At 39.7% G+C, this 24,245-nt stretch overlaps 1 protein-coding gene across 50 annotated transcripts in view; it reads right to left on the reverse strand.

The window, feature by feature from the left end:
* The window catches only part of TRDN (triadin), a 798,289-nt gene that overhangs the window by 705,094 nt on the left and 68,950 nt on the right, over window positions 1-24,245 (reverse strand). For 49 of the 50 annotated variants that reach the window (XM_075597200.1, XM_075597198.1, XM_075597218.1 and 46 more), the window contains exons 3-4: window positions 19,185-19,313; window positions 15,520-15,549 (exon numbers count right to left, since the gene is read on the reverse strand). In XM_075597200.1, coding sequence (XP_075453315.1) covers window positions 15,520-15,549; window positions 19,185-19,313 — 159 coding nt within the window. The remainder of the gene's footprint in view (window positions 1-15,519; window positions 15,550-19,184; window positions 19,314-24,245) is intronic. The other variant, XM_075597223.1, reaches the window with a different exon arrangement.

Consider the following 24,245-nt stretch of genomic DNA (forward strand, 5'->3'; position numbering starts at 1 on the left):
ATTATATGACACAATAGGTACTATATCAATTGTTAGTACCTTGGTACAGTGGTCTGGCTTATTATCATTTTGAGATATACCTGCATTTGAGCGCTTCAGCTATTTTCCATATTGCAATCTCTCTTCTCCCAATACTATCCAAAGTCATGGGAAAATGTGTTCACTCCCAATTAAGCGATTACTATACCAAGATAAATTTCCCTAGCCAATTCCAATCTGGCTTTTTTTCCAAACACTCCATGGTAACTACCCTCCTAAAAGTTTGCAATGAGATCCAGTGTGGAATGGAACTGGGACAACTTACTGATGTAATATTCCTAGACTTTGCAAAGGCTTTTGATACTGTTGATCATGTAATCTTGTAAAATAAACTCCAGTGCTCTGGAACAGGGAAGCATGCTTTAAGCTGGTTTCATTCCTACCTATCAGGTAAATCCCAACATGTGTCGATCTCGGGCACTAACTCCAACCCCTTGGATATCACCTGTGGTATCCTGCAAGACTCTGTTCTTGGGCCCCTTCTCTTCGCAGTGTTCATTAATGAACTTCCTACAGTTTGTAAGTGAGTCTCAATACACATGTAAGCGGATGATACAATCTTATATGTACACATCCCTAACCTCTCTGACCATGGACACGTACTTCAATCTGACTTTCGGAGACTCGAAAATTGGATTTCCCAAAACAAACTGTTTCTAAACACTGTAAACAACTCCCCAGCAGGGGACAAACCGGTGCACAGCAAAGGGATGAATGAATAATCGGAGGGATTTATTTAAATAAAAAACATGGACAAAAAAGCACTGATACAGTCACTCTAACATGTTTCACACGCAGGGTGCATTATCAACTTTTTGATAAAGCACCCTGCACTCTTTGATAAAGCACCCTGCGTGTGAAACATGTTAGAGTGACTGATGCTATGATCACCAACCTTCTATGCTGTTATCCCATTGAACTCTTGTAAGCCTTCATTTTTATTGTTTTGGATAAATCGTGTTACTTTTTACCATTGGCTCCGTGTGTCTCTCTCCTTTGAGATTGCACCTCCTCCTATTAGCTCCTACCTGTGGCATTACACCTTAATCTGATACCTCTCAGCCTTATAAGTGTACACTTGGGAGCTTCATTTGTGTCATATTGAAACAGTATTGCACTATGCAATTTATTTCTTTTCAAGGTACCATCGCTCCCCTGGTTCTTCTTTGTCTATGTTCGTGTGGACCCTGAAACAGTCCTCCTAAGGGTTTGAGTGTCTTTTTTGTACCTATTATATTGCACGTGATTTTATTGTTTTTCACTTTGCATTTTTTATTTTCACTTGTTCTTTTTGTTTACATATCACCAGTATTCACTTGCACATTTTTGAGTTTTAAGAGTATTTTGAGCGCCATCTAGTGTTGTTTGCTATCTAAAACCTATGCCAAACTAGGCGTACAGTACTACAGTATATAGGAACAAATCCTACCTAAGTCTGCTGGTCAGAAAGTGCATTGCACAGCAGATGCTGATGCCAATTATAGACTATTGGGACATAGTATATGGCACGTCTCCCCAAACTCACCTTGGCAAACTTGATACTCTCTACAACTTAATATGCTGCTTTGTCCTCCAACATAGCAACACACATCACTGCAAAATGCTCAAAGAACTAGATTGGTCATCACTTGAGTCTAGGCGCAAAGTTCATCTCTCCTGTCTTGCCTTCAAATATTTTCTGGGCAAGCTTCCCATCTATCTGAACACGCTCCTCACCCCTTTCCACATGCAGCATTTATCATCTGATATCTAACTCCAAAAGACTGCTCATGGTCCCAAGGTTCAACAAAGTATCCGGCCACTCCTTCTTCTCTTACCGTGCACCCCACAACTGGAACAATCTACCGGAGACTCTCACAGCCACCAGCAGTCTAAATTCTTTCAAAACTAAAGCTGTCTCACATTTTAATCTGGGGAAAAGGGAGAACGCTGCGACGTTCGAAATGCATTGGATGGGTCTTTTGCCACATTAAAGTGCCCTTTTAATCATTTTTTTGTCCTGGTTTCTTCCTGCTCCGTTTGTGCTGGTGCGCTTTTTGGTCTTCCTTTTCCCTGTATTGCATTGAGTAGCTGCACAGCCTGCCTGCCTGCCCTACCAGGATGTGAGTATTTGCATATTTTTCAGGGGAACCTGCCAATGAGACTGGTGGTGAGTGGGTTGCACCACACACCACCTGTCTTCAGGAGGATAGTACCCATTATATGACACAATAGGTACTATATCAATTGTTAGTACCCTGGTACAGTGGTCTGGCTTACTATCATTTTGAGATATACCTGCATTTGAGCACTTCAGCTATTTTCCATATCACATTTTAATCTGGTCTGTAACTGTTATATACGCCTGTAATATATATATTATCTTTAACTGTGCATGCAATGTCTTGTATATAATGTACTGTACATCCCTTTTCACTCATTGTAACTATGTATTCGTAACCATCTATTTGTCATTATAACTCTGTGCTAAGGACATACTTCAAAATGAGAGGTTACTTTCAATTCATTACTTCCTGGTAAAACATTTTATAAATAAATAAAATAAATAAATGTAGATTATGATTAATTTGGCTCGTTTTGTATTGGGTATTTTTGCCAAATTGTTTTTAAATGCCATCATTCAAATACTTTAAAAGAGTATAAAAAAAAAAAACATGATGCAGATTTGAAAATTTGAAGTACAGTGTTGGAATAATCATATAAAGTATTCCAATACAGTATGTACTAAACTGAAAAGAGAGTAATTACATCTTGCCAAATTTTATAGCAAGAATATGATCACATAATTACTTTATTTACAACATTGGGATTGTTGAGAGATGTTGTAAACTTGTCAATTATTATTGTAGACTAAAATACTTGGCTTTCCCATATAAACTGCAATAATAAAAAGTAGGATTAGAGGTCTCAAATGGCAATGACAATGTTGATATGCTTTCAATACTCTAAAATGTGAAAACAAAGCAAATAAACATTTACAGTAAGTCAATTTAAAAAGGCATGTTGAAGCCAATAAATATCTCTGGACTTCCCTACCATGTACCGTCATACTCTTCCCCAACTTTCAGACATTTAAAAGCTCCCTGAATATTCACATTTTTAAGAAAGCCTATTAGGCATATCCTAACATGTATACCCCCCAACATTATTGGGAGCAAATGTGCGGCTGGACCAAACGTGCTATCTGACCCTTCCTAACATGCACCCACCCCCAACCCCCCACCAAACATTAACAGGATCAGCTGTGAGGTTGGATCAAACTCCATCCTGAGGCATATCTACTCTCACAATGAAAAATCACTGTACCTTTTGTAGCAACTTTGTCCCTTATTCCCTCTAGATTTTAAGCTCTCACAAGCAGGGCCCTCCTTACCTTTTGTATATATTCACCCTTGTTTGTCCTTATTTGGTATATCATTCTATTTATGTAATTAATTTCATGCTGTTCCCCACATTATGCTGCAGCATATGTTTATGCCTTATAAAAACAAGATAATATTATTATTAATAATAATACTACTAATAATAATGTTAATGTACTGGTACAACATGGTTTGCATTAGTGTACTCTTATGTTCAAACATCAAGGGCCTGATTTAGAGTTGGTTAGGTAACGTGTAAATAGCAGTGACATAATCTTTTTAGCATTGTGCCAATATTTTTCTTGTGTGTATGAGTTAATTTAAAGTTAGATGCAACAGAGTTTTTAGTATTTGGTCTCAAATTATAATAATTAGGTCTTAGATTTGCATAATTGTCCATGCACATGTTTGATGTCTGTCGCAAACATTCAACTGTGTATAACAATTACGTGTGCGTAATGTTTGCGCGTATTTACGAATATCATCATGCACCTTTACATATGCAACTTTAGTTTGGGTTTGGCCTATGTAGAGCTTGTACAACACTATAGACACATCAGCTATGCTTATCAATATCTATGCTGAAATTCATGTGTTCCTATTGTGTAAAACAGTGTTCTAGTTACATAAATGAATGTTTTAAATAATGGAAGTAGAAGAAAGTAATTTTTCTGAAAAAAATACTAATCCTGGATCCATTTTATGCGGTTTATTTCTTTATATGTAAAGCTTATGTAGCGGTCATGTAAAATGCCTACAGTCATCTCTCCTGCTGGCAGTAAGGCCTGGTAAGTTGTGGGCATGCCAGCAGTCATCATGGAGGTTTTCCCTCACACCCTGGTGATGTGCCCTGTGTATGGATGGGAGTAGTCACATGCTCTGACTCCATGGTTAGTGATGTCAGAGGTGTGTCAGCTTCCAGAGTATACATAAGGCACAGCACTGAGTCTAAAGTTAGTTCTGAGAAGAGGAGGAGGAGTTCTGTCAGGAGTTTCTAGCAGTCCAGTTCAGAGAGTAGTTTAAGTGAAGGAGAAGTTCAAGTAGTTAGACAGTTATGTTATAGTAGCTGACTTAGGAGTCTGTGTCCAGGGACCTGGCACAGAGCCGTGAATCCCTGATCCAGGTGACATACCTTTCAAAGGGAAGCACGGGCACTATGACTGGCTAAAGACACCCCATTGTGGAGGGCAGCTATGCCCACCGTGACAATAAAGATGGAGCTGATCAGAAAGACCCCTGTGTGTGAGAGTATGATTACACAGGAGGTTGCACCACGGAGGAGTTCCTCAACAGGATCATCCCCTTGCGGACGCAGGGACCCTGATGAGGTGGAGGCACTGCACTGGAACTAGGTGAGACTCAGCACACTACCTCAGCTGCCTGTCTGGACGGGTCCTCCCCACACACCATCATGCGGGAGACTCAGGAGTCCTGTTGCCAACAGGTGCACCACCAGACACTACCACACTGTAATGGGGACCGGTTAGACCACAGGGGCCAATGTGAGATTGGGTGGGTCAGGCCGGGCCAGAAATACCGTTACATTTATTTTGCAGCTTTATTTGCATCATTTTCATGTTTATGCTTAAAAAAAGATTTTAGTTACTGTATCTGAGCCAGCAGGTTTTATTCCATAAACCTGATACAGTGCTTCTGAAGTGATTAGAATTTTAACATAGTTTTATATTTAACTTTACATCACTAGTTTTCAACCTCCTCCATAGGGAACCCAGCCAAGCAATGTTTATGGGATAACCAAGCAGTACTTTTTTCTTATGTAATCTACAGAGGGAAAGGAAAAGTTAATTTGGTACAATTACTGCATCACATCGATAGTTTCCGGTTACAGAGCCAGCATAGATCCAACAAGCCAATCACATTACACATGTACTGTAACAATATCAAAGTCAAGGGCTAGACCTGAGTATAATCAATCCAGGGCGTCCAAACATCGCAAAACTTTTCATAAGTTCTGTTGAGAATACTATAGAGTTTTTCCATAAGTATAACATTATTATATCTTCCCACAATGGTTTGTTTTGGAGAAGATTCTACCTGCATCCAGTGTTTATAGGGAGAAGGAGTGGCTCAGTGAGTAAAGACACTGACTGGCGCTGAGTTTGAAGCCGGGGAACCTGGCTTTGGGCAAGTCACTTTATCTCCCAGTGCCTCAGGTACCAAAAACATAGATTGTAAGCTCCACGGGGCAGGGACCTGTGCCTGCAAAATGTCTCTGAAAAGCGCTACATAAAACAAGCAGCGCTATACAAGAACATGCTATTATTATTATTATTTAGCTATTACACATTTTGTTGGTGTCAGAATATGAGAAATTAATATTGAGATATTGATATTTTTGGGGAATATGTGGGATATGCATGTTTAAGAGAGTAATATAAGGGGAATTTTTATTTTCAGGATGTCGTAAATGAAATAAAAATTTGTGAACTTGGACCTTCCCCCTCGGTACTTAAAGGGCTGCATTACTAAATGTAGTCAGTTGTCTCTCCCCTTTGAGAGAGACTGGTCTCACGCAGAGGTGTTCAGGGCTCTAGCATCTTCTGTCCCCTACCCTTGGGGAGTGGGGATGAGTACCATAGCTCTGACTCTAATAGGGAGTCAGGGAAGAAATAGGACCGGCCATGGAGGCGTCAAGCCCCAGAGTTGGAGTCCAGGGACCATCCAGAGATTGAAGGGCCAGAGATTGCTGTCCAGTGTATGCTGTATATGCTGTGAAGAATAAAGACCCCACTTATTAAAATATACTCCTGCCTCGTGAGTGCAATCTATCAGGGGGAATAGTGCGAGTTCTCCTGCAGGGATTACCTTCATATTCCTGGAGCCTGTGATGCCAGTAGTCATGGGTGTTTCAGAAATTGCACTGAATATTTTCAAAATAATTTCCAAATTTGGTAGGGAAACTATTGCTTTAGTGAGTGTAAGTATTGCATCATCTGCATTTAGGCTAATGTTATATTCCGAGGAGCCTACTTTAAGGCCAGAAAAATCAGAGTTATCTGTAATGCTCATTGCAAGAGTTTAAATAGCCAGGGCAAAGAGCATAGGCAAGAGCGGACCACCCTGTCTTGTTACATTGAGAAGGTAAAACGGTCAGATAGGAGACCACAGCATGGACTCTAGCAGTGGGATCTGTGTACTGTATACAAGTATCACTCAGACTAGAGGCTTTCAAGATTTAAAACATATACTGTAGGACCAATTGAGACTGTCAAAAACATGACCTGAGGCCCACTAATTTGACAACCTCTTGGTACATTTGAGGAACAGCCGTGGTGGAAAAAGATGCCATCTTGGATAGTTTTCAGCTCAGCGTATTCAGTAGCTCCCTAAAGTCCTTGCCCCCTCCAAACTCTAAAGGGAAAGATGTTGACTTCAATTCAGTATAAGGGCCCTATCATGGGAGCGAGGGTATGTGTGCACCCTATCAAAAGGTTTGTGAACCATGGGTTGGTGTAGTGGATTAGATATAATTGGCCTTCATGACCTCTTCTAGTATCTAACGGTGCAGGAGCAGCTTCCACAGTCTCATAATCATCCCTATTACTGCTTAGTCTACAAGAACCAAGATCATCCGTCATCATCACTCCATCATCATGAAGACTTTCACCACCACAATCCTCTGAGTCCCCTGACCGACTACCAGGAATTCAACCATCACTCCTTCTCACAACTACTTGGGCCCTTCTCAGAGTTGAAACTTCTCTTCCATGTAAGCTTTTGATGATGGATAATGTGACCTATACGTGTAGATGTGCTCAGATTACAAAATGATGTGCAATTGGCTGCTGTTTGCATTAGAGTTTGTGATTTTTTCTGAAACTAACATTCATATTTATTGGTGATGTGCTTGTGCGTTTGAAAAAATATATATATACAATATATAGGCTTGTCAATTATGTTTTTCAGTGTACAAATAATAATAATAGGAGCATGACTGCTACTAGTTGTGATAGCCAAAGCTGCCTAGATTGATCACCTTCTTCACTTATCATTGTCCACGCAAAAATGTTGCCAATATGACGCACATTTTAACAGTTTGAGTGCCCTTGAACATAGCTACTATGCAATGGGGTTCTGGCACTCTGGGTGACCTATGACCTAGTAGCTCTGTCACCAAATATTTGCTCATTCTCTTAGGGGAGCTCGCGTTCTATGGAGCACAGGACACAATTTGCACTGATGGCAGACAGAAGGGGAATGACTCATTCCGTTCCGACATCAGTGTCAGAGCGTTCATGGAATCGGTGGTGCCATGGCATTCTGACCCTGCGGCCACTCTGGCACTCAAAGGATTAAGAGAAAACATTTTGAATATTTGCAAATCTCTGTTTGTTGAGCATCCATCCCTGCATGTTTTTGAGGAGGAATATGGCTCTGACTTTGACCTACACGTAGTTCTGCTTGTGCCCTTGTACATGTAGATGTTGGGGCCAGTCCAGTTTCAGAAAAATACTCATGCTCCTCTCTGTGGTCAGAACACTCTATTTAACATTTAGAGACAATTTCTTCCGTTTCACTTGCACAAATGACACATCTGCTTAATGTGTTATGGATGGCCACTTTGAGAGGTGCCAGAAACATGCAGCCCTTTCTGAACATCTTTTCCAACCTGGTACCTTGTTTGTCCCACACTAGAACAACACCCCTACTTTTAGCAGGAGAAAGGAATGCTAGAAATTCTGACAAAGCTACTGAGACAGGCATTAGGGATGATGATGATGATGATGGTGACTATGTTGATAAAACCTAACTTTAATTTTTTTCTCTCTGAGGACTAGATGGCTGCTGGGGCTCAAGTGTAACGACTGAGTTTTTCGTAGTATTGGTATGTTTTCTCTAGGACCCTACCCCACTCCATACTATTCCTTTCCTGTCACTACCACTACCACCATAACAAGCTCCATTCTGACCCTCTTTTTGCCATAACCACTAGACATTATTATGGTATACTGTATCTGTATTATCATTTCCAACTCTACAAGCCAAATTGTTTGTGTGTTTTATATATAATCTCTGTCTGCGGTCATCTAAATTGGAGGGAAATTTAAGAGAAATTGGAAAAATTAAGACCAATTCTAATGAATTTGCAATGTACATTGACTTTTTAATTCTTGGTCAATTCTATGTGAAGTCTTCTATTGTCCAAAAAATGTTTCAAACAAAAAAAACGGCAAATTTCCCTTGGTTCACATCACAGTTTGCACATCTTTAGTTAAAACCTGGTGAGTAGGGGTCAATTAAACGTTCTATTTGAATTACAAATTCAGCATTGAGAAGCTGTTATGCAATAAGCTTATGGTGGGTAATAACTAGTGATAGAAACCTATACAGGGTAAATAAAAGTTAAACTCTACCATACAAAGTACAGCAATGGCAGAAAAAATCTAAGAGACTCTGCATGTATTCTATATGTCCTTAAAATGTGGTTCATTCACATTGCTGACACGTCATACAGTGGTAAACTTCAGACAACAATTCTGGTCATTTACATACAGTGGCGGCCGCCTTTAACCTCCTGCGGCCGTTTCCCCGCGATTTTTAAAATCGCGGGCAGATGCGGGCCATTTTGGGCCGCTTTTGAGCGCCGCAGGCGCTTTCAATGTTAAGCGCCGTTAGCGCAATCTAGTCAATGCGGCCGACGCGCGGGGAAATGCGAGAGAAACGGAAAATATCCCCGAATTTTTTCGGGGAAAATATCCCCCAATTTTTTCGGGGAAAATATCCCCGAATTTTTTCGGGGATGTTGGAGGTTAAAAGGGGCCACGGCTGTACAAATGAGAACACTTTGTGTAGCAAAAATATTCAATAGAATTCGAAGAGTTAAGTGTGCGTACTAACCAGTTCAGTTCAACTATAAGTTAAAACATAAAAATATATAAATTATTATTCATTTTTTTTAAAGATGGGCAAAACCTGGTGTGTGAAATGAGAATTTACCAGAACCTTACATTCCAACACAAATATAAAACAAAAACCATTTAGAATATTGTAATTAAAAAATATTTGGAATCAAAAGAGAAGTATCTATCTATCTATCTATCTATCTCTGCGGATTGAAAAACTTGTCTTGCTTCTTAAGTATTTTTTTCAATGAAAAACTTGTTAAGTTCCATTACTTTAGTTCCCTAACTGTTTTTACCATTTTATACAGTACTTATTTTAATATTATTCTTCATGTTTTTGGCATTTTTTCCTTATGTAGCGTCCAAAATTAAAAAAAAAAAAACAAATTAAGCATTGGCAAAACAAGAAACCAAAACACGAAAATTTATTAGAACCTACCTCCTATGAAATACCTTTCAAATAAAATTATACTCTGGTATCATTTTTCCATATCCAGTTATTCATATTTACTCTGTCCATTTAAACAACTTTGTTACCACCTCTGTCTGGTACAGATTTATTTCCTATGTGGTGCCAGAGTAATGAGCTACTTTATTAGTGTATTGTCAGCATCTTGCATGCTTAACATATAATCTTCATTAGCCATCATTTATCACCCAGCTACTGTTTCTTATAAGCTCTTCTAAGTAACCAATAACTTTCAGGATAGCAGCTCATTCGACACAGGTCACTAATAATATCAATTGTACTATTTGATTTATGTTCCACAATAAACATGATTAAATGCAATATGCGACAATGTCATTTTGCCCTAAATTGATTTTGTTGCCTATTTGCTGGTAGTATTCAGAAAGCTTTTATAGTGTAGTAATAACATGTTTTAAAGGATTAAAGTTTTTTTTTTTAGTTATCTTTATTTTCTACAAGCTGGTGATTCTCATCAAGGTAACAAAACAATGTAGGCAACAAGTTATCCTAATGTACATGTAGTAAAGAATGTAGATAAAGAATTATACAGGTAATGTATTTTTGTATTTTTCTAGCAATGCAGACAAACACATTGTACAAACCAAGTGGAAATAACCCTTTTTTTTAAACTAAAAATATTGTCAAAATCATCAGAAGCATTAAAAGTATCTTATTGCACTTAATGTAGCACCACATAGCAAATATCTCCCTCAATGACAATGTTGGTGCAGTACAGTATACCAAAATTCATAACAATATATCACACCAGAGAGAAAAAGCCAGCCTGCTACATCTGTATCTGAAAATCACCAAACATATTTATTTTTATACTAATTTTTCTGTCCCTACAACGATTTTATCAGAATATGTCCGAGACGTTGAAAAGGAAATACAGTAAATATAGTTTGGAGCATTCTCACACAATTGTGGTAGCACTCAGTGATGAGAATGTGTCATATCTATGGTCACGGGTGGTGGCTTAGCCAGTGGTCATTTCTCTATTCAGCAGGAAATAAATCCCTCTTTCTGTCTCGGTGGTTACACAAAATTCCTGACATTAAAAAGCACATAATTAAAAGCTGTACTTTACTATAAGGAATGCAGTACATTTTCATTCTGTATTTCCTCTCCTGTTGTTAATGTACTCATTCAAAGTACATCATTTTAATTGGTAACCAGGTCTTGCAGTCTGATTTTAAAGCAGGCCATATTTAAAGTAGCCCATTGTAAGAAGCATGCAGTGCTGGAGTTTAAAAGGGGGTTCAAAAGGAGTGAACAAGTGGACAACACCTACTGGTCCTGATTCCTGAATTTGATCTACTCTGGAAAGGAGGATATAATCTATCCCAGACTGCACCTCTCAGCACTTTACTATTGCTGTGATGTCTGCTTTACAATTTATATTTGCTATGGCCTCACTTCTTTTAAAATTATGCACTTCTTTCTATCAGCCTCATGTCACCAACTCTATTAATTTAGCTCCATCTCTCCTTTCTTCGCCTCTTCTCAGTTCACATGAACTACTTTCTTACCTGCGCCCTCTGTCACTACACCTGCCTAAAACACCACTGCACTAAAACACAACCCTACAAATCATCCTCACACATTCTATTTCTATCCATGCTTCTCCTCCTTACTTCTGGGGATATCTCTCCCAATCCTGGTCCTGCCAAATGCAAACTTCTACTCCTTGTGGTGTCAACCCCTCCAACCTCATACCCATCCCCTGCCACCCTCCCTCCTCTCTCCCTTTCTCCTGTGCCCTTTGGAATGCTCGCTCCCTTTCTAACAAGTTCCTATCTGTGCATGACTTCTTTCTCTCTCACTCTCTTCTCTTATTTGCTATAACTGAGATCTGGCTCACTCAGTGTGACTCTGCTCTGAAAGCTGCCCCCTCTTATAGTGGACTTTCTTTCTCCTATACTCCATGCTCTGATTGCAGGGGTGGAGGCGTGGGGCACCTCCTCTCCTCTCTCTGCCATTACCGAACCCTTCCTATTCCTCCTTCTCTTGCTTTTCCCTCCTTTGAGGCTCAAACTGTCCAAATGTTCTCTCCTCTCCCTGTCCACGTGGCGGTCATCTATCACCCACCTACATCTACTCATACCCCTTCTGCCTTTCTCTATCACTTTGAATCCTGGCTCTCTTTCTTTCTCTCCTTGGGGACTTCAACTGCCACATTGATGACACTCTCTCCCTTGGGCTTCCCGCTTTCTCTCTCTAACCTCTTCTTTTGGCCTTCAACAGCGGACTGCAGCCAGCACCCACAAGGATGGCCACGAACTAGACCTGGTTTTCACTAGAAACATTTCTCTCTCTGATTTCTCAATTTCCCCCTTTCCTCTCTATGATCATCACCGCATCTCATTTTCTCTCTCTCGCTTCTCCCCTTCTCCATCTCCATCTACCCCTCGGTTCTGCAGAAACCTGTGCTCTATTAACCTACCAGCCTTTGATTCCACTTTATGCTCCTCCCTCTCCTCTCAGTTCTGCTTCTGACCCTGACAACCTGGTCAGGAACTACAACTCTGCCTTATCCACCTCCTTGATCTACATGCCCCGCTTTCTCTCTGCCGTCCTCACACCTCTAACCACAGACCCTGGCTAAATTCACACACACACATGCTGCATTCCTCCACTCGTTCCTCTGAATGCCTCTGGAGGAAATCTCACACTCTCGCAGACTTCCTTCACTACAAATTTATGCTATTCTTCTTCAACTCTGCTATCTCTCAGGCTAAACAAACCTACTTTTCTCAAATAATCAACATGAACAAGTCTAACCCACGCCAACTCTTCTCTGTCTTTGACTCTCTACTCAAACCACCCTCAGCTGCCTCTTCTTCTTCCTCCATCTCACCTCAGGACTTTGCTGACTATTTTAAGGAAAAGGTGGAATCCATTCATCAGAACATCCCCTCTGTTTCCTCCTCCCATCCTACAATGCTTCCTAACTCTCCTCCTGCCTTCCTTGACGCTTTCTCCGCTGTCTCAGAGGAGGATGTGTCACAGAGGAGGATGTGATCTCCTCTTCTCCCTCTACCACTTGCGCTCTTGACCCCATTCCCTCCCATCTCCTAAAACCTCTTGCTCCTACTATAATCCCTACGCTCACACATATTTTTAACTCCTCCCTCTACTCTGGTACCTTTGCCTCCTCCTTCAAACATGCAACAGTTATACCATTACTCAAAAACAGCAAGCTGGTCCCTTTCTGTATTTCTACTGTAACTATAAACCTATCTCCCTCCTGCCTTTTGCATCTAAACTTTTTGAACGTCTTGTATTCTCTCGCTTGCTCCACTTTCTCAACACCTATTCTCTCCTAGACCCTCTACAATCTTGCTTCCGCACTGCTCACTTGACTGAAACAGCCCTTACTAAAATAACTGATGACCTCCATGCTGCCAAAGACAGAGGTCATTACACTCTGCCCATATTACTCGACCTCTCTGCAGCCTTTGACACGTGGACCACCCACTTCGCCTTCACATTCTCCATTCTCTTGGTATTTATAACAAAGCTCTATCCTGGAACTCCTCTTACCTCTCCCATCGTACCTTCAGTGTCTCTTCTGCTAACACCCCCTCCTCCTCTATAGATCTCCCAGTAGGGTACCCAAGGGCTCTGTCCTGGCACCTCTTCTCTTTTCTCTGTACACACTCTCTCTAGGTTACCAAATAACATCTCTTGGGTTTAAATATCACCTCTATGTTGACAACACACAAATTTACATTTCAACCCCTGACATTACACCTGCTGTACAGACCAACGTTTCTGAATGTCACTCTTCGATATCATCCTGGATGGCCCTCTGTCGACTTAAACTTAACATTGCAAAAACAGAGCTCCTCATACTTCCTCCCAAACCTGGCCCCATTATCTCCTTCCACATTACTGTTGGAAGTACTATCATTCACCCAGTAGCCCAAGCACGCTGCCTAGGGGTCACACTTGACTCCTCTCCCACATTCCCCTCTCACATTCAAAACATATCTAAAACCTGTCACTTTTTCCTCTACAATATCACTAAGATACGTCCATTCCTCTGTTGCTCGACTGCTAAAACTCTGACTCAGACCCTAATTGTCTCCCTTGTGCAGTGAAAGAAAGTTCTAACAGTGTTCTCGGGAGGTGAACACAGTGATAATTAAAATGTGACTTAGACAGTTGTGATAAATGATATATATTAATGTGCAAAATCAGTGCAAATTAGTGCAATAAATAATATAAAAAAGAAAAAAATGCTGCTCAAAAACCTTTGGAAGGATGGTCCACAGGAATCGTTCTTGCTGGAACGTGTGGAAATTGAAGGGGAGCGCAACTCGTTCAATGGTGGATATGTGAAATAAAGAATAAATACAATAGTGCAACACAGTCTCTTAAAGGTGTATCTCCAAATAGTGGGATTCTATAAATTCAGAACTCACATTCTTCTGAAATAAACAGGCATGTAACCCAACCTTGGATTGGTATTTATTCTTTATTTCACATATCCACCATTGAACGAGTTGCGCTCCCCTTCAATTTCCACACCTCATTGTCTCCCATCTCAATTACTGTAACCTCCTGCTGTCCGGCCTTCCTGCCTCTCACCTGTCTCCCCTACAATCTATCCTAAACGCTGCTACCAGAATCACTCTACTCTTTCCTAAATCTGTCTCAGCGTCTCCCCTCCTGAAATCGCTCTCCTGGCTTCCAATCAAATCCTGTATCACACACTCAATTCTCCTCCTCACTTTTAAAGCTTTACACTCTTCTGCCCCTCCTTACAGCTCATCCCTAATTTCTCGCTATGCACCATTCCGACTCTTGCGTTCTGCTCAAGGATGTCATCTCTCTACCTCTCTACCCCTTTGTATCTAAAGCCCTCACGTCTTAAACCTCTCTCACTGACTGCCCCACACCTCTGGAATGCCCTTCCCCTCAATACCTGACTAGCACCCTCTCTATCCACCTTTAATACACATTTACTTAAAGAAGCATATGAGTAGCAACGTGGCTAATACTATACACATGATACATAAAGATTGGCCCCCTGCAGACACACTTACCAGAATGCCCTCCTACTGTTTCTGTACGTTCTTCCTACCTACCAATTAGATTGTAAGCTCTTCGGAGCAGGGACTCCTCTGACGAAATGTTACTATAATGTCTAAAGCACTTATTCCCATGATCTGCTATTTGCATTATTTGTTATTGATATAATTGTCACATATATTACTGCTGTGAAGCGCTATGTACATTAATGGCACTACAGTATATATATATATATATAAAGACATACAATACAATGCAACCAGGCAAAGAAATGCAAAGTTCCTATGTAACCGGTAGCTTTATCAAGCTCCGATGCAGGAAATTGCAACGTGATCTGGACTTAATTGCCATAGACTTGAATGGCAGTTAACGCCAGATTAGTGTGTGATACCCTGCATCAAAGCTTGATGAATCCTGGTTTAGCATTTATCCACTATTTTTACACTGGTTAAAGTGATTCCTAGCTTTAATTTTTTCGTGTTGCAATAAAGAGATTCTTATGTAAGTCTTTTTTTATGGTTAAAACATAAAATGTGGCCTCAGTGATTAGTGATTATTTTTAAAGTATTTAACTGCCCAGTTTGCCCCAAAAAAGATTAATAGAGGGATATTACTTCTTTAAAGACTCTGATGGTACTATTAAAGCAGCAACATGCAGGAATTGGTAGAAAGTAAACTATTACTGTACATCATTATTACAATAAAACATTTATAACTTGTTAAAGATAGTATGATATATACTAACCTATTTTTTTCACTGAAGTCTTAGCATGTCCTAAAATGGAATACAGAAAAATCCAGTGAGACAAATGGTTGAGCTTTGGGCAATTTACATTCAGATGTTTGCAAAACATAACACTTACATACATACATTTCTCTGGACATGCATCAGACTGTTAATAAGCAGGAAAATTTATTTTTCTGTCGTAACAAAATAACTATTCTCTTTAGTTAAAACACATTTGCAACTTGGAATATTTTTATTGCACAAAGAAAACACTGCAGTGCATGGACACACAACAATGCGCAAGCAAATTGCCCTAACCTTTTTTCTCCTTTAATCCTTTGGGCGCCGGTGGGGCTACAGCACCAAAGAGCCACAGCCCCTTCCGGCAAACAGCGATCATGTGACCGCGAAATCCCTTAGGCCTCATCCTGGCTGAGAGCTTGCTCGTGAGTTAGCGATCAAAACAATTCAAGTACATTTTTGTGTCCAAGCTGCGCGCCCATGCGCGTGAGCGTGCAGAGGCACGATGCTTGGCGAGACAAATATTGTTGTATTTGTTGTGCTTGCCCTGGTCACGTGTGTGGTTCAACCAATGAGGGCGAACCACTCACGTGACATAACGGGCACACCCCCCGGCATGCCCCCCCATGCGCACAACTTGCTGGCCAGGAAACGCCCTGCACCTGACGACACAACGCTCCAGTGCTAGCGAGTGCGCTCCCACCCTAGATAAGGCCTTAACCAGGGTACGCCTCTTCCAGTCCCCCTGCAGTACAGATCGCATCCTGCGCTCCATTGAAAGGCAGGACGCAATCTTCCCTAGAAGTTGAGCACGTCTGCGGGCATGATGTAGTTACTACGTCATCGGTCCCTCTAGAGTGCCAGACCTCATGGGGTAATGGGTACGTTGACCTCATGGGGTAGTGGGTACATCTTGGGCCACCCAGAGGGTTAATGAAGACTCAATATACTTCAAATATTTTTTGCAACATAAAAAAATGCTAAATGTTAATCATTATGTGTTAATGTGTTATAAAAGGCAGACACTTCCAATATCTATTGTTTTTAATTTTCCAAAAACAAAAAACAATCTACATTATGGTGAACATGTGACTTCCAGACATAAAGGTCGAACTTGAGGTACATTCATTACTGTAAATTGTTTATAATAAGATGTTCTGTATCTTCATTCAATATTCACCCTCAGAAATTCTAACTAAATGTAATAAATTGAGAACATTTAGGAATTGCATTTTGTAAATCACAAATGCAGGACATTTTGACAGTTGATTTGGCTGCATAAATGTCTCAGATAATTAATCATCAACATTATTTCATAATCTATTCACCACACAGCTAACTTCAGTAATGTGTCTCCTACTGTGATAATGAAGCTTAGACTGAAATGCATAACAGGTTAAAATAAAACAAAATTACTCTAGGTCTCCTACTGTGACTAGCATTCATTTTTTAAAACTCTTCTTCTACTTCGTTAGCCTTCGTTATTAGTTTCTGAAATTTAATGAAGCAGACTGAACAAAATGTAGATGATTTATCATATTTTCGTTCTGTTATGGTTACTTGTGTATTTGACCCTTTAGTAACGCTCTGCATTCCCCGTTGGAGGCTAGTTAAGCCCTTTGACTCCTGTGATCTTAGAAATTCAAACCTAAAAAAGGTCATGCAAGTTACTTTATGACAGATATGGAAGAAAAAACATAAAGGGAATTATGATAATTTCTAGCATGCAGGTCTGCTAGTGTTTAGAAGCAGGTGTGCAAAAATCACATCAATCATGCAGTAGTACTGGTAGAAATGATAATAATTTGTGAACAATTGGCAAAAACTGCTGCCACTAATTACAGTTTTGCTTTCAATCAGTGCCAAGGAAAAAAAACTGTTAAGTTACAACAAGCAAACAAATATGCAATGTGGCACTACAAGATGCTTTCACAAAGGTATGCAGTTCTAACATCTCCACTATCGAGAGATCTACTTTACTACAGGGGGTTAAATCTAATTTAGCACATAAATTAAATCATATATAATCTGTGCTAACTCCTTCATAGATGGTGTCTGGAGATTCCTGTTTATTTGCAAATTGCTGATTATGTGAATATGGCAGCAAATATATTATGTAACTATTTTGTATTTCAGACCAGTTTGCAGAGTGATGAAAATGATAAAAATAACATCAGTGCTAAATATCTTCTGCAACTGATGGTCATTCTAGGTGTTTCATCCATATTTTAATTGGATGGAATGCAGAGAGGGGGCTGCACGTGGAAACTCAGTTAGCTAGTGACTCAACAAACCAGAATATGAATGTTGGGATGGTAACAGAATTACATCAATATTGGTGGGATATGGTCTTTCATATTGCATATTTTCTAACTGGTATGAACTTTTGACCTCTGTGATAATCTTTTGTAATTGGTATACTCTTTCTTCCTCTATTACTGAAAAACGTTGATGAACACTTTATTGTTATAATATTGTTTGGGCAGAAACAGTGTTGGATGCTATAATTGTAAGGGTACAATCTACAGTAACTCTGCTGTAGAAGTTTAACTGTGTTTATTGTTTAAGAATACTGAGCAAGAAATCCAAATGTTATTGATGGATTTAATACATAGAGGTCTGTAAAATACAAGTAACTTAAAAACATTTTACACTGGTGTTTTCTGAGTTTATTAACAAGTCCCTCCTAGATTTTATTGACCCAGGATTTAAGCAATAGATGAAAGGGGGGGAAGGGTATATTTAAAATGAATATTATAAAGTTGAAAAAAGAATGACAATGTTTTTAAAATTCCTAATACGTAAAGAAAAACTGAGCTCGAGATGTGGGGTATCGCACCCCAAACCGGTGTTAACAGTAATTGAAGTTAAAGGCAGACAACGCTGGGTCAGGTTATAATACCCCGCATTGCAGCTTAGTGACTCCAGGCCAAAGTATCAAAAGCTATTTCAATAGCCTTTATTATGTGATGGGATATTGGAAGGGAAATTCAAAATCTAGACATAGACAGTAAAATCATAACTGCCAGCTGTTGGGAAGGGATCTAACGGAACAATGCAAGACATCCTTTTTTTTTTTCAGAAAAAAAGCTAATTTGCATGTTATAGCCCTGTTGATATTTTATTGATCCTACAGTTCAATACTTAATTTTGTAGTCATTCTTTTACATATGCACTTCTCTCTAATGAATTTAAATTGATTTGAGGCAAATTGGTCTATCTTCAGCTTAACAGTTCTATTTATTTATTTTGTCAAATAACTCTTCTTTCTGCACCAACTTGTTATTTTGTGCCATTCAATTACAATATCATTCAGTGTAATAGATGATTTACCTATACATCTTGTGGCACGGCTGATAGTTCAATGCAATGGAATTCACTGTTCCATTCCATTGCACAGATAAAGTCGGATTCTGTTGGATACTGGTTTGCTTATAAGTAAAATGGAATTCTCACATGCGATGGTAAAATGCATCATCTGATACAAGTGGAATAAACAGACGTTGGCCTGCGATCTATTTGACTATGGCATTCACAATACTGCACAATTATACTATTAAAAAAAGTGTGACCAGAAAATGGTGGTTGCATCCATTCTATAAGCTTTTGTAATGCATTTGAAAAGCTGCACTACTAATAACACATTTCTATGTTGTAAATACCTTCATTATCATCGATGGATGCGAAGTCAGACAGTAAAGAAATAAAGCCATATAGCCAATCAGTGGAGTCGTCCACAGCATCATGTATGACTTTGACAGGGTCACTCCTGAACTTGTTAACAGAACCTCCTGAGTGCATAGTTTAAAACAAAAGAGGAATGAAAATGTGTTCCTTACAATTTTGCTGCACTGATTCTGTTTCACTGCAGTCCACTGTGTTCCTTGTATAACAAAAGCCAATACATTTGTTTTATATCAATGAATGGATATGATAATCTTATACTGTTGCTTAACATTATATTGTTTGCATTTGGTAAATGTAACAGGAATTTTAGGTAATCATTCAATAAAGAAACATTTCAATTCTTTTTAAAGCTATAACAATTATGATCCTATTGGAGAAAATGTCAGGCTTGCTTAAGTGACACCGTATTGGGATGCTTTATATGTAGACCATATCAGTGGTTATGTTAAATCAAATAAGTAAAAGGGAATGGCATTTATGTTATAGGGATTATTTTGTAATCAATCTCTTACTTGCTCTCAAATATATAACATTTTGTTGAAAATTGTTACAATTCACCATCACCTTTCCATAGGCACTTAAATAAATTTCTAATCTTAGAATCAAATCAGAGCAAAGTGATAACTGCACCCAGTCCCCTGAATAAGAAATCGGGAAAGTAGTTTTATTCCATATTTTATTGAAATGTGTTATGATTTTGATTCATGAATGCTCTTGATTACACTTGAGGGGGCATAGAATTTATTTTATGTGATGCACCTTTTGGAAATAGAAACATCTGGATCTCATATTGGAAGGCTCAGATATGTTCATGATATTCCCTTGAAATTACAGATGATACTGGGCCCTCTATAGTTTTGAATTTAGAAGTTAACGTAACTGCAACATGTGCTAGTAACTATTAGTTTTGGAGTAATCATAGAAAAAGCACCTACAGTAACTCCGATAATATAATAATTTGATTATCTTTCAATTTACTACATACTTCTTTCTAGTCTTTCAAACCCCTCAAATGTAGTCAAAGCAGTATTGTTTGCTGTACACTTAAGATAAATACACATTGTTTTAAATAGTGAATCACTTTAAACATATGTAGATCAATGTATGAACTGTTTTGTAACGAGAATATTTTTGTCCTGTTTACCACCATTTCTAACTGCAGTGTTGCAATAAAACATGCCAAAAAGTAAGTGTTCAGCTTGAACTCTCAAGGACACAAGACAAGAGCAAGCAAGATGCAAGTTGCCTTTACTAAATAGCTTTTGCCTGTCACACAATAAAAATTGCCTTCTTTCACTGATTTCCATATTTAGTTTTCTTTAACATTTTCATTTTAGTGCTACAGATTGCAATTAAATCTTGGGTGACGGGCACTTAAAGTACATCTTTTTTAATGATATTCTTATGTAATTTATTAATATTTGTATTGTTTCTTTTCTTCCACACAATAATATAATCTTGAAATTATATAAATATATATGACACATGATGACACAATATCCTGGTATCTGGTATTGTGCACACACAGAATTCTCTTCGCTATATTGAAGGTTAGAAACAACTGCAGGTGCTCCGACAGGCTAAAAGCATGCTTAAAAAAAGCATGCAAATACATCTTGAATGAATCCTTGCCTCTAAGGCTTTCAGCTTCCATCAAAGCCTTGCCAGCAGCAGGCTGATGAGATCCTATCAGGACAAAGGATTCATAACTAAAGGAACAGAGTACAACAAGAAAGCTACTGTATATAGTACAACAACATGCTCAACAAGACGGCATGATCACTGTTAGCTAATAGTAAAAATCTCCAGACATCAAGGTTCTTTATCTCTTAAAACATGAGTTAAGTGGGTATCTTTGTGTTGATGCATAATGCGCACCATGGTTTACGGTATATTACTATTACCATTGCGACAGTCAGTTCTGCTAAAAACCAAAAAAAAAAACAGGTGAACTGTCTCTGTTGATTTACTTGCTAATGTCGTTTTCTGACAGCAAAATAATGGTAACCTTTCATCAACTAATGATTTAATTTATCATCGCTGACCCAATTAGTGGGTGAAGGACCAATGAAGAAACTAGACGTTTCCCCCAATGCTACAAGGATGCTTTGTCCAAATACAGTGAACACACTGGTTCATAAGCATATCAATGTTGCCCATGTGCAACAGCATAACAATTATAATGGACAGGATAGAACAAGATGTTTGTGCAGTATGTTGTATGCAACTTATTTCTATACCACTGGAATGAGTGAGCAGCAATGTTTTTTGTTGGCTAACATCATGTAATGTGCTAATGTCAATGATAAGATATATTCTACAATGCAAATAACAGTAAAAGCTTTTCACTGAGAAGATGTTGGTTTCTAATCCTGTTCGGCAAAGAAAAATGTGTGGTGGATAGTTTCATTCCCTTCTTTCATTTATGTGTTTAAAACTGTTGATTAGTGAACAGCAGCTGGAATCCCAGTCTCTTTGGCATTGAAATAGAGTTCACATATTCTTCAAATAAATGGAATTTTATTTAACAGATGTTGCCAGGACTTTGTCGCTGTAATACAGTAGCTATATAATTAACAGGAACTGGCAACTACTAGGGAAGTAGTCACCTAGTAATGTCCTTGACATGTCAGTTGCTAATATATGGTCCTAAAGCATAATTTAATTGTTTTGACTGTAAAGATGGCTCCTATTTATTTATTTATTTCATCCTTGATGATGAGGAGCATACATTAGTTTATTTAGCCCCCTGTCACTTTGTTATGGCCGAATATTGCGTGAAAACATATAACAGTGAAGAACAAGAACAGCTCTAAACTCCAGTAACAGTCATTAGAAAAATGTTGAAGGTGCCCCAAGAGATAAATAGGCACAAGTATTACGCATACTGTATGTTTAAAAGCAAACTCAAAATGCATTATTTTTCAATATTAATTGACATTTGAAACAACTGTACCAGGAAGAACTCATTCCAAAACAGTAAGAGGATAGTAACAGTGATCACCAGGCCACCAACAGAAATTCTAGGTCCCAGGACAAATAAGAGGAGCAGCCTCCCCACCATTAAACTCCACACCCCATGGCGTACTGGGGGTCCCTGAAGTGGGGAGAAAAGCCTGAGAGGGGGGAGGAGAGAAGGAGAGATGCAAGCCTGAGTGGGGAAAGTGGGGTGAAGGAAGGGAGGAGGAGACACAAGAATAGGGGGGGGGGGGGGAAGGAGATATGGGCCTGTGGGATGAGATGTGGGCCTGTATGGGAAGGGGGAGAAGGAGATATGGGCATGGGGGAAGGATATATGGGCCTGTGGGATGAGATGTGGGCCTGTATGGGAGGGGGAGAAGGAGATATGGGCATGGGGGGAGGAGATATGGGCCCGTGGGGGAGGGGGGAGGAGATATGGGCCTTGGGAGATAAAGATATATGAGCCCGGAGGGGGAGGAAATGAGGGCTGGGGGGGGAGTTGAGACAGAGATATGGGCCTGGAGGGGGTAGTTATGAACCTGGGGGAGAGGTAGTTATGGGCCTTGGTTTGGAGGTTGTTATTGGACATGGGGGTAGTTATGGATGTGGAGGTGGTAGTTATGGACCGGAGGCTAGAGAAGGAGGCAGTATAGGCCTGGGAGTATAGATAGTGGCCTGTGGGCAGGGAGTAGTAAAAAACATAGGGGGGGAAGCCGAGTGTTCTTACCGGCTGCCTTGGAGGATTGAGAGGGCCCACAGTGGTGCCTGTCAGAGGAGGCCCTCTCTTCCACCAGAATCTGACAGGCACCTCCTCAGAACATCCTCCAGAAGTCCCCCACTGCTCAGTCAGATCTGGCACATGTTGCCTGCAGTGGGCCTGGCCCCCTTGACTGACCAGGCCCTGTACAGAAATCCTGGTTGTCTTCCGTGTCAGCGACCCTGGTGAGCACTGACCAATGCAGAATCAGTTTAAACCAGCAACAACCTCCAGAAGCCCATAGGAGTTTAACTCATATAATGTTAGTATTTTGTCCCCTAAGCATCTCCTGCTCTTTTACAAAACATATATTGTTGTGTTAGAAATCTGATTTTATAAATCTCTAGCTTCTTAGGTTACCATGGTAACCTTTAGAGTTCAATGAGCTTTGGGGACAGCTTAATTTTAACCTGCTGGACACTTACAACATGAAATGCTTATTAAAGGGGATGGTCCGCTGATGAGATCAATATCCACCATCTTTAATGTGGAGGATATGGAATTGAACCTCATCCATAATGCCTAATAGATAGCCTGCAGTGTCTATGAGGTGAATACATATCAAAACATGAAATGCTTATTTAAAAGTGACAAAAATGATTTATATTATATATATACCACGGCAGAGGGAGCGGACATTGATCTCATCAGCGGACCATCCCCTTCAGCCCATACTTTGTCTATTACCACATCTCTCTTTTGGGTATGTGTTGAACCTACTAGGGATATGGGTATACTTTGCTGTCTTTATTCCACTGTACACTATCGCAGATTATCTTTGACTCCTTCCCAGCATTCGATCCAGTAGCACAGGGGTTTAGCCCATTATTACTGCCCCCTCAATGGGTATATAACAATGAACGTCTCCACAGAGGGTCCACTTTTGACAAAGCACATGTTGCAAAACGTACGTCTAGTCGCCTAGTTGTGGCGTCAGTTGTCTGTGGCAAACTTTGTGGATGGTTACTCTGATGCTACAGCATCCCGTTCAACACTTACAGTATGTACGATTGTTGTATTCTCCTTATTGCCTAACAGGCCTCTGATCGTCACACTAGCATCCTCTGCTTTTTAACTGCATTCTATTTTTAAACCTTGTAGCTCAGGTCAGTGTGGATTTTGGGAGGTATGGGACATGCATCACGCATCCCTAGTTTGGAGTGACAGCCCAGCTGCGATTCAGCTGCTACACTTACATGCTGATAACACATCTAGCCACATTTTTTACCCCTTAAAAGAAGTACTTATTGATTTACCCTTGACACTCCTTTCTGACTCCATAGGTACATGCATATCCAGATATCCTTTTTACTTGCCC

The sequence above is a fragment of the Ascaphus truei genome, chromosome 4, assembly GCF_040206685.1.
Source record: "Ascaphus truei isolate aAscTru1 chromosome 4, aAscTru1.hap1, whole genome shotgun sequence".
Lineage (NCBI taxonomy): Eukaryota > Metazoa > Chordata > Amphibia > Anura > Ascaphidae > Ascaphus > Ascaphus truei.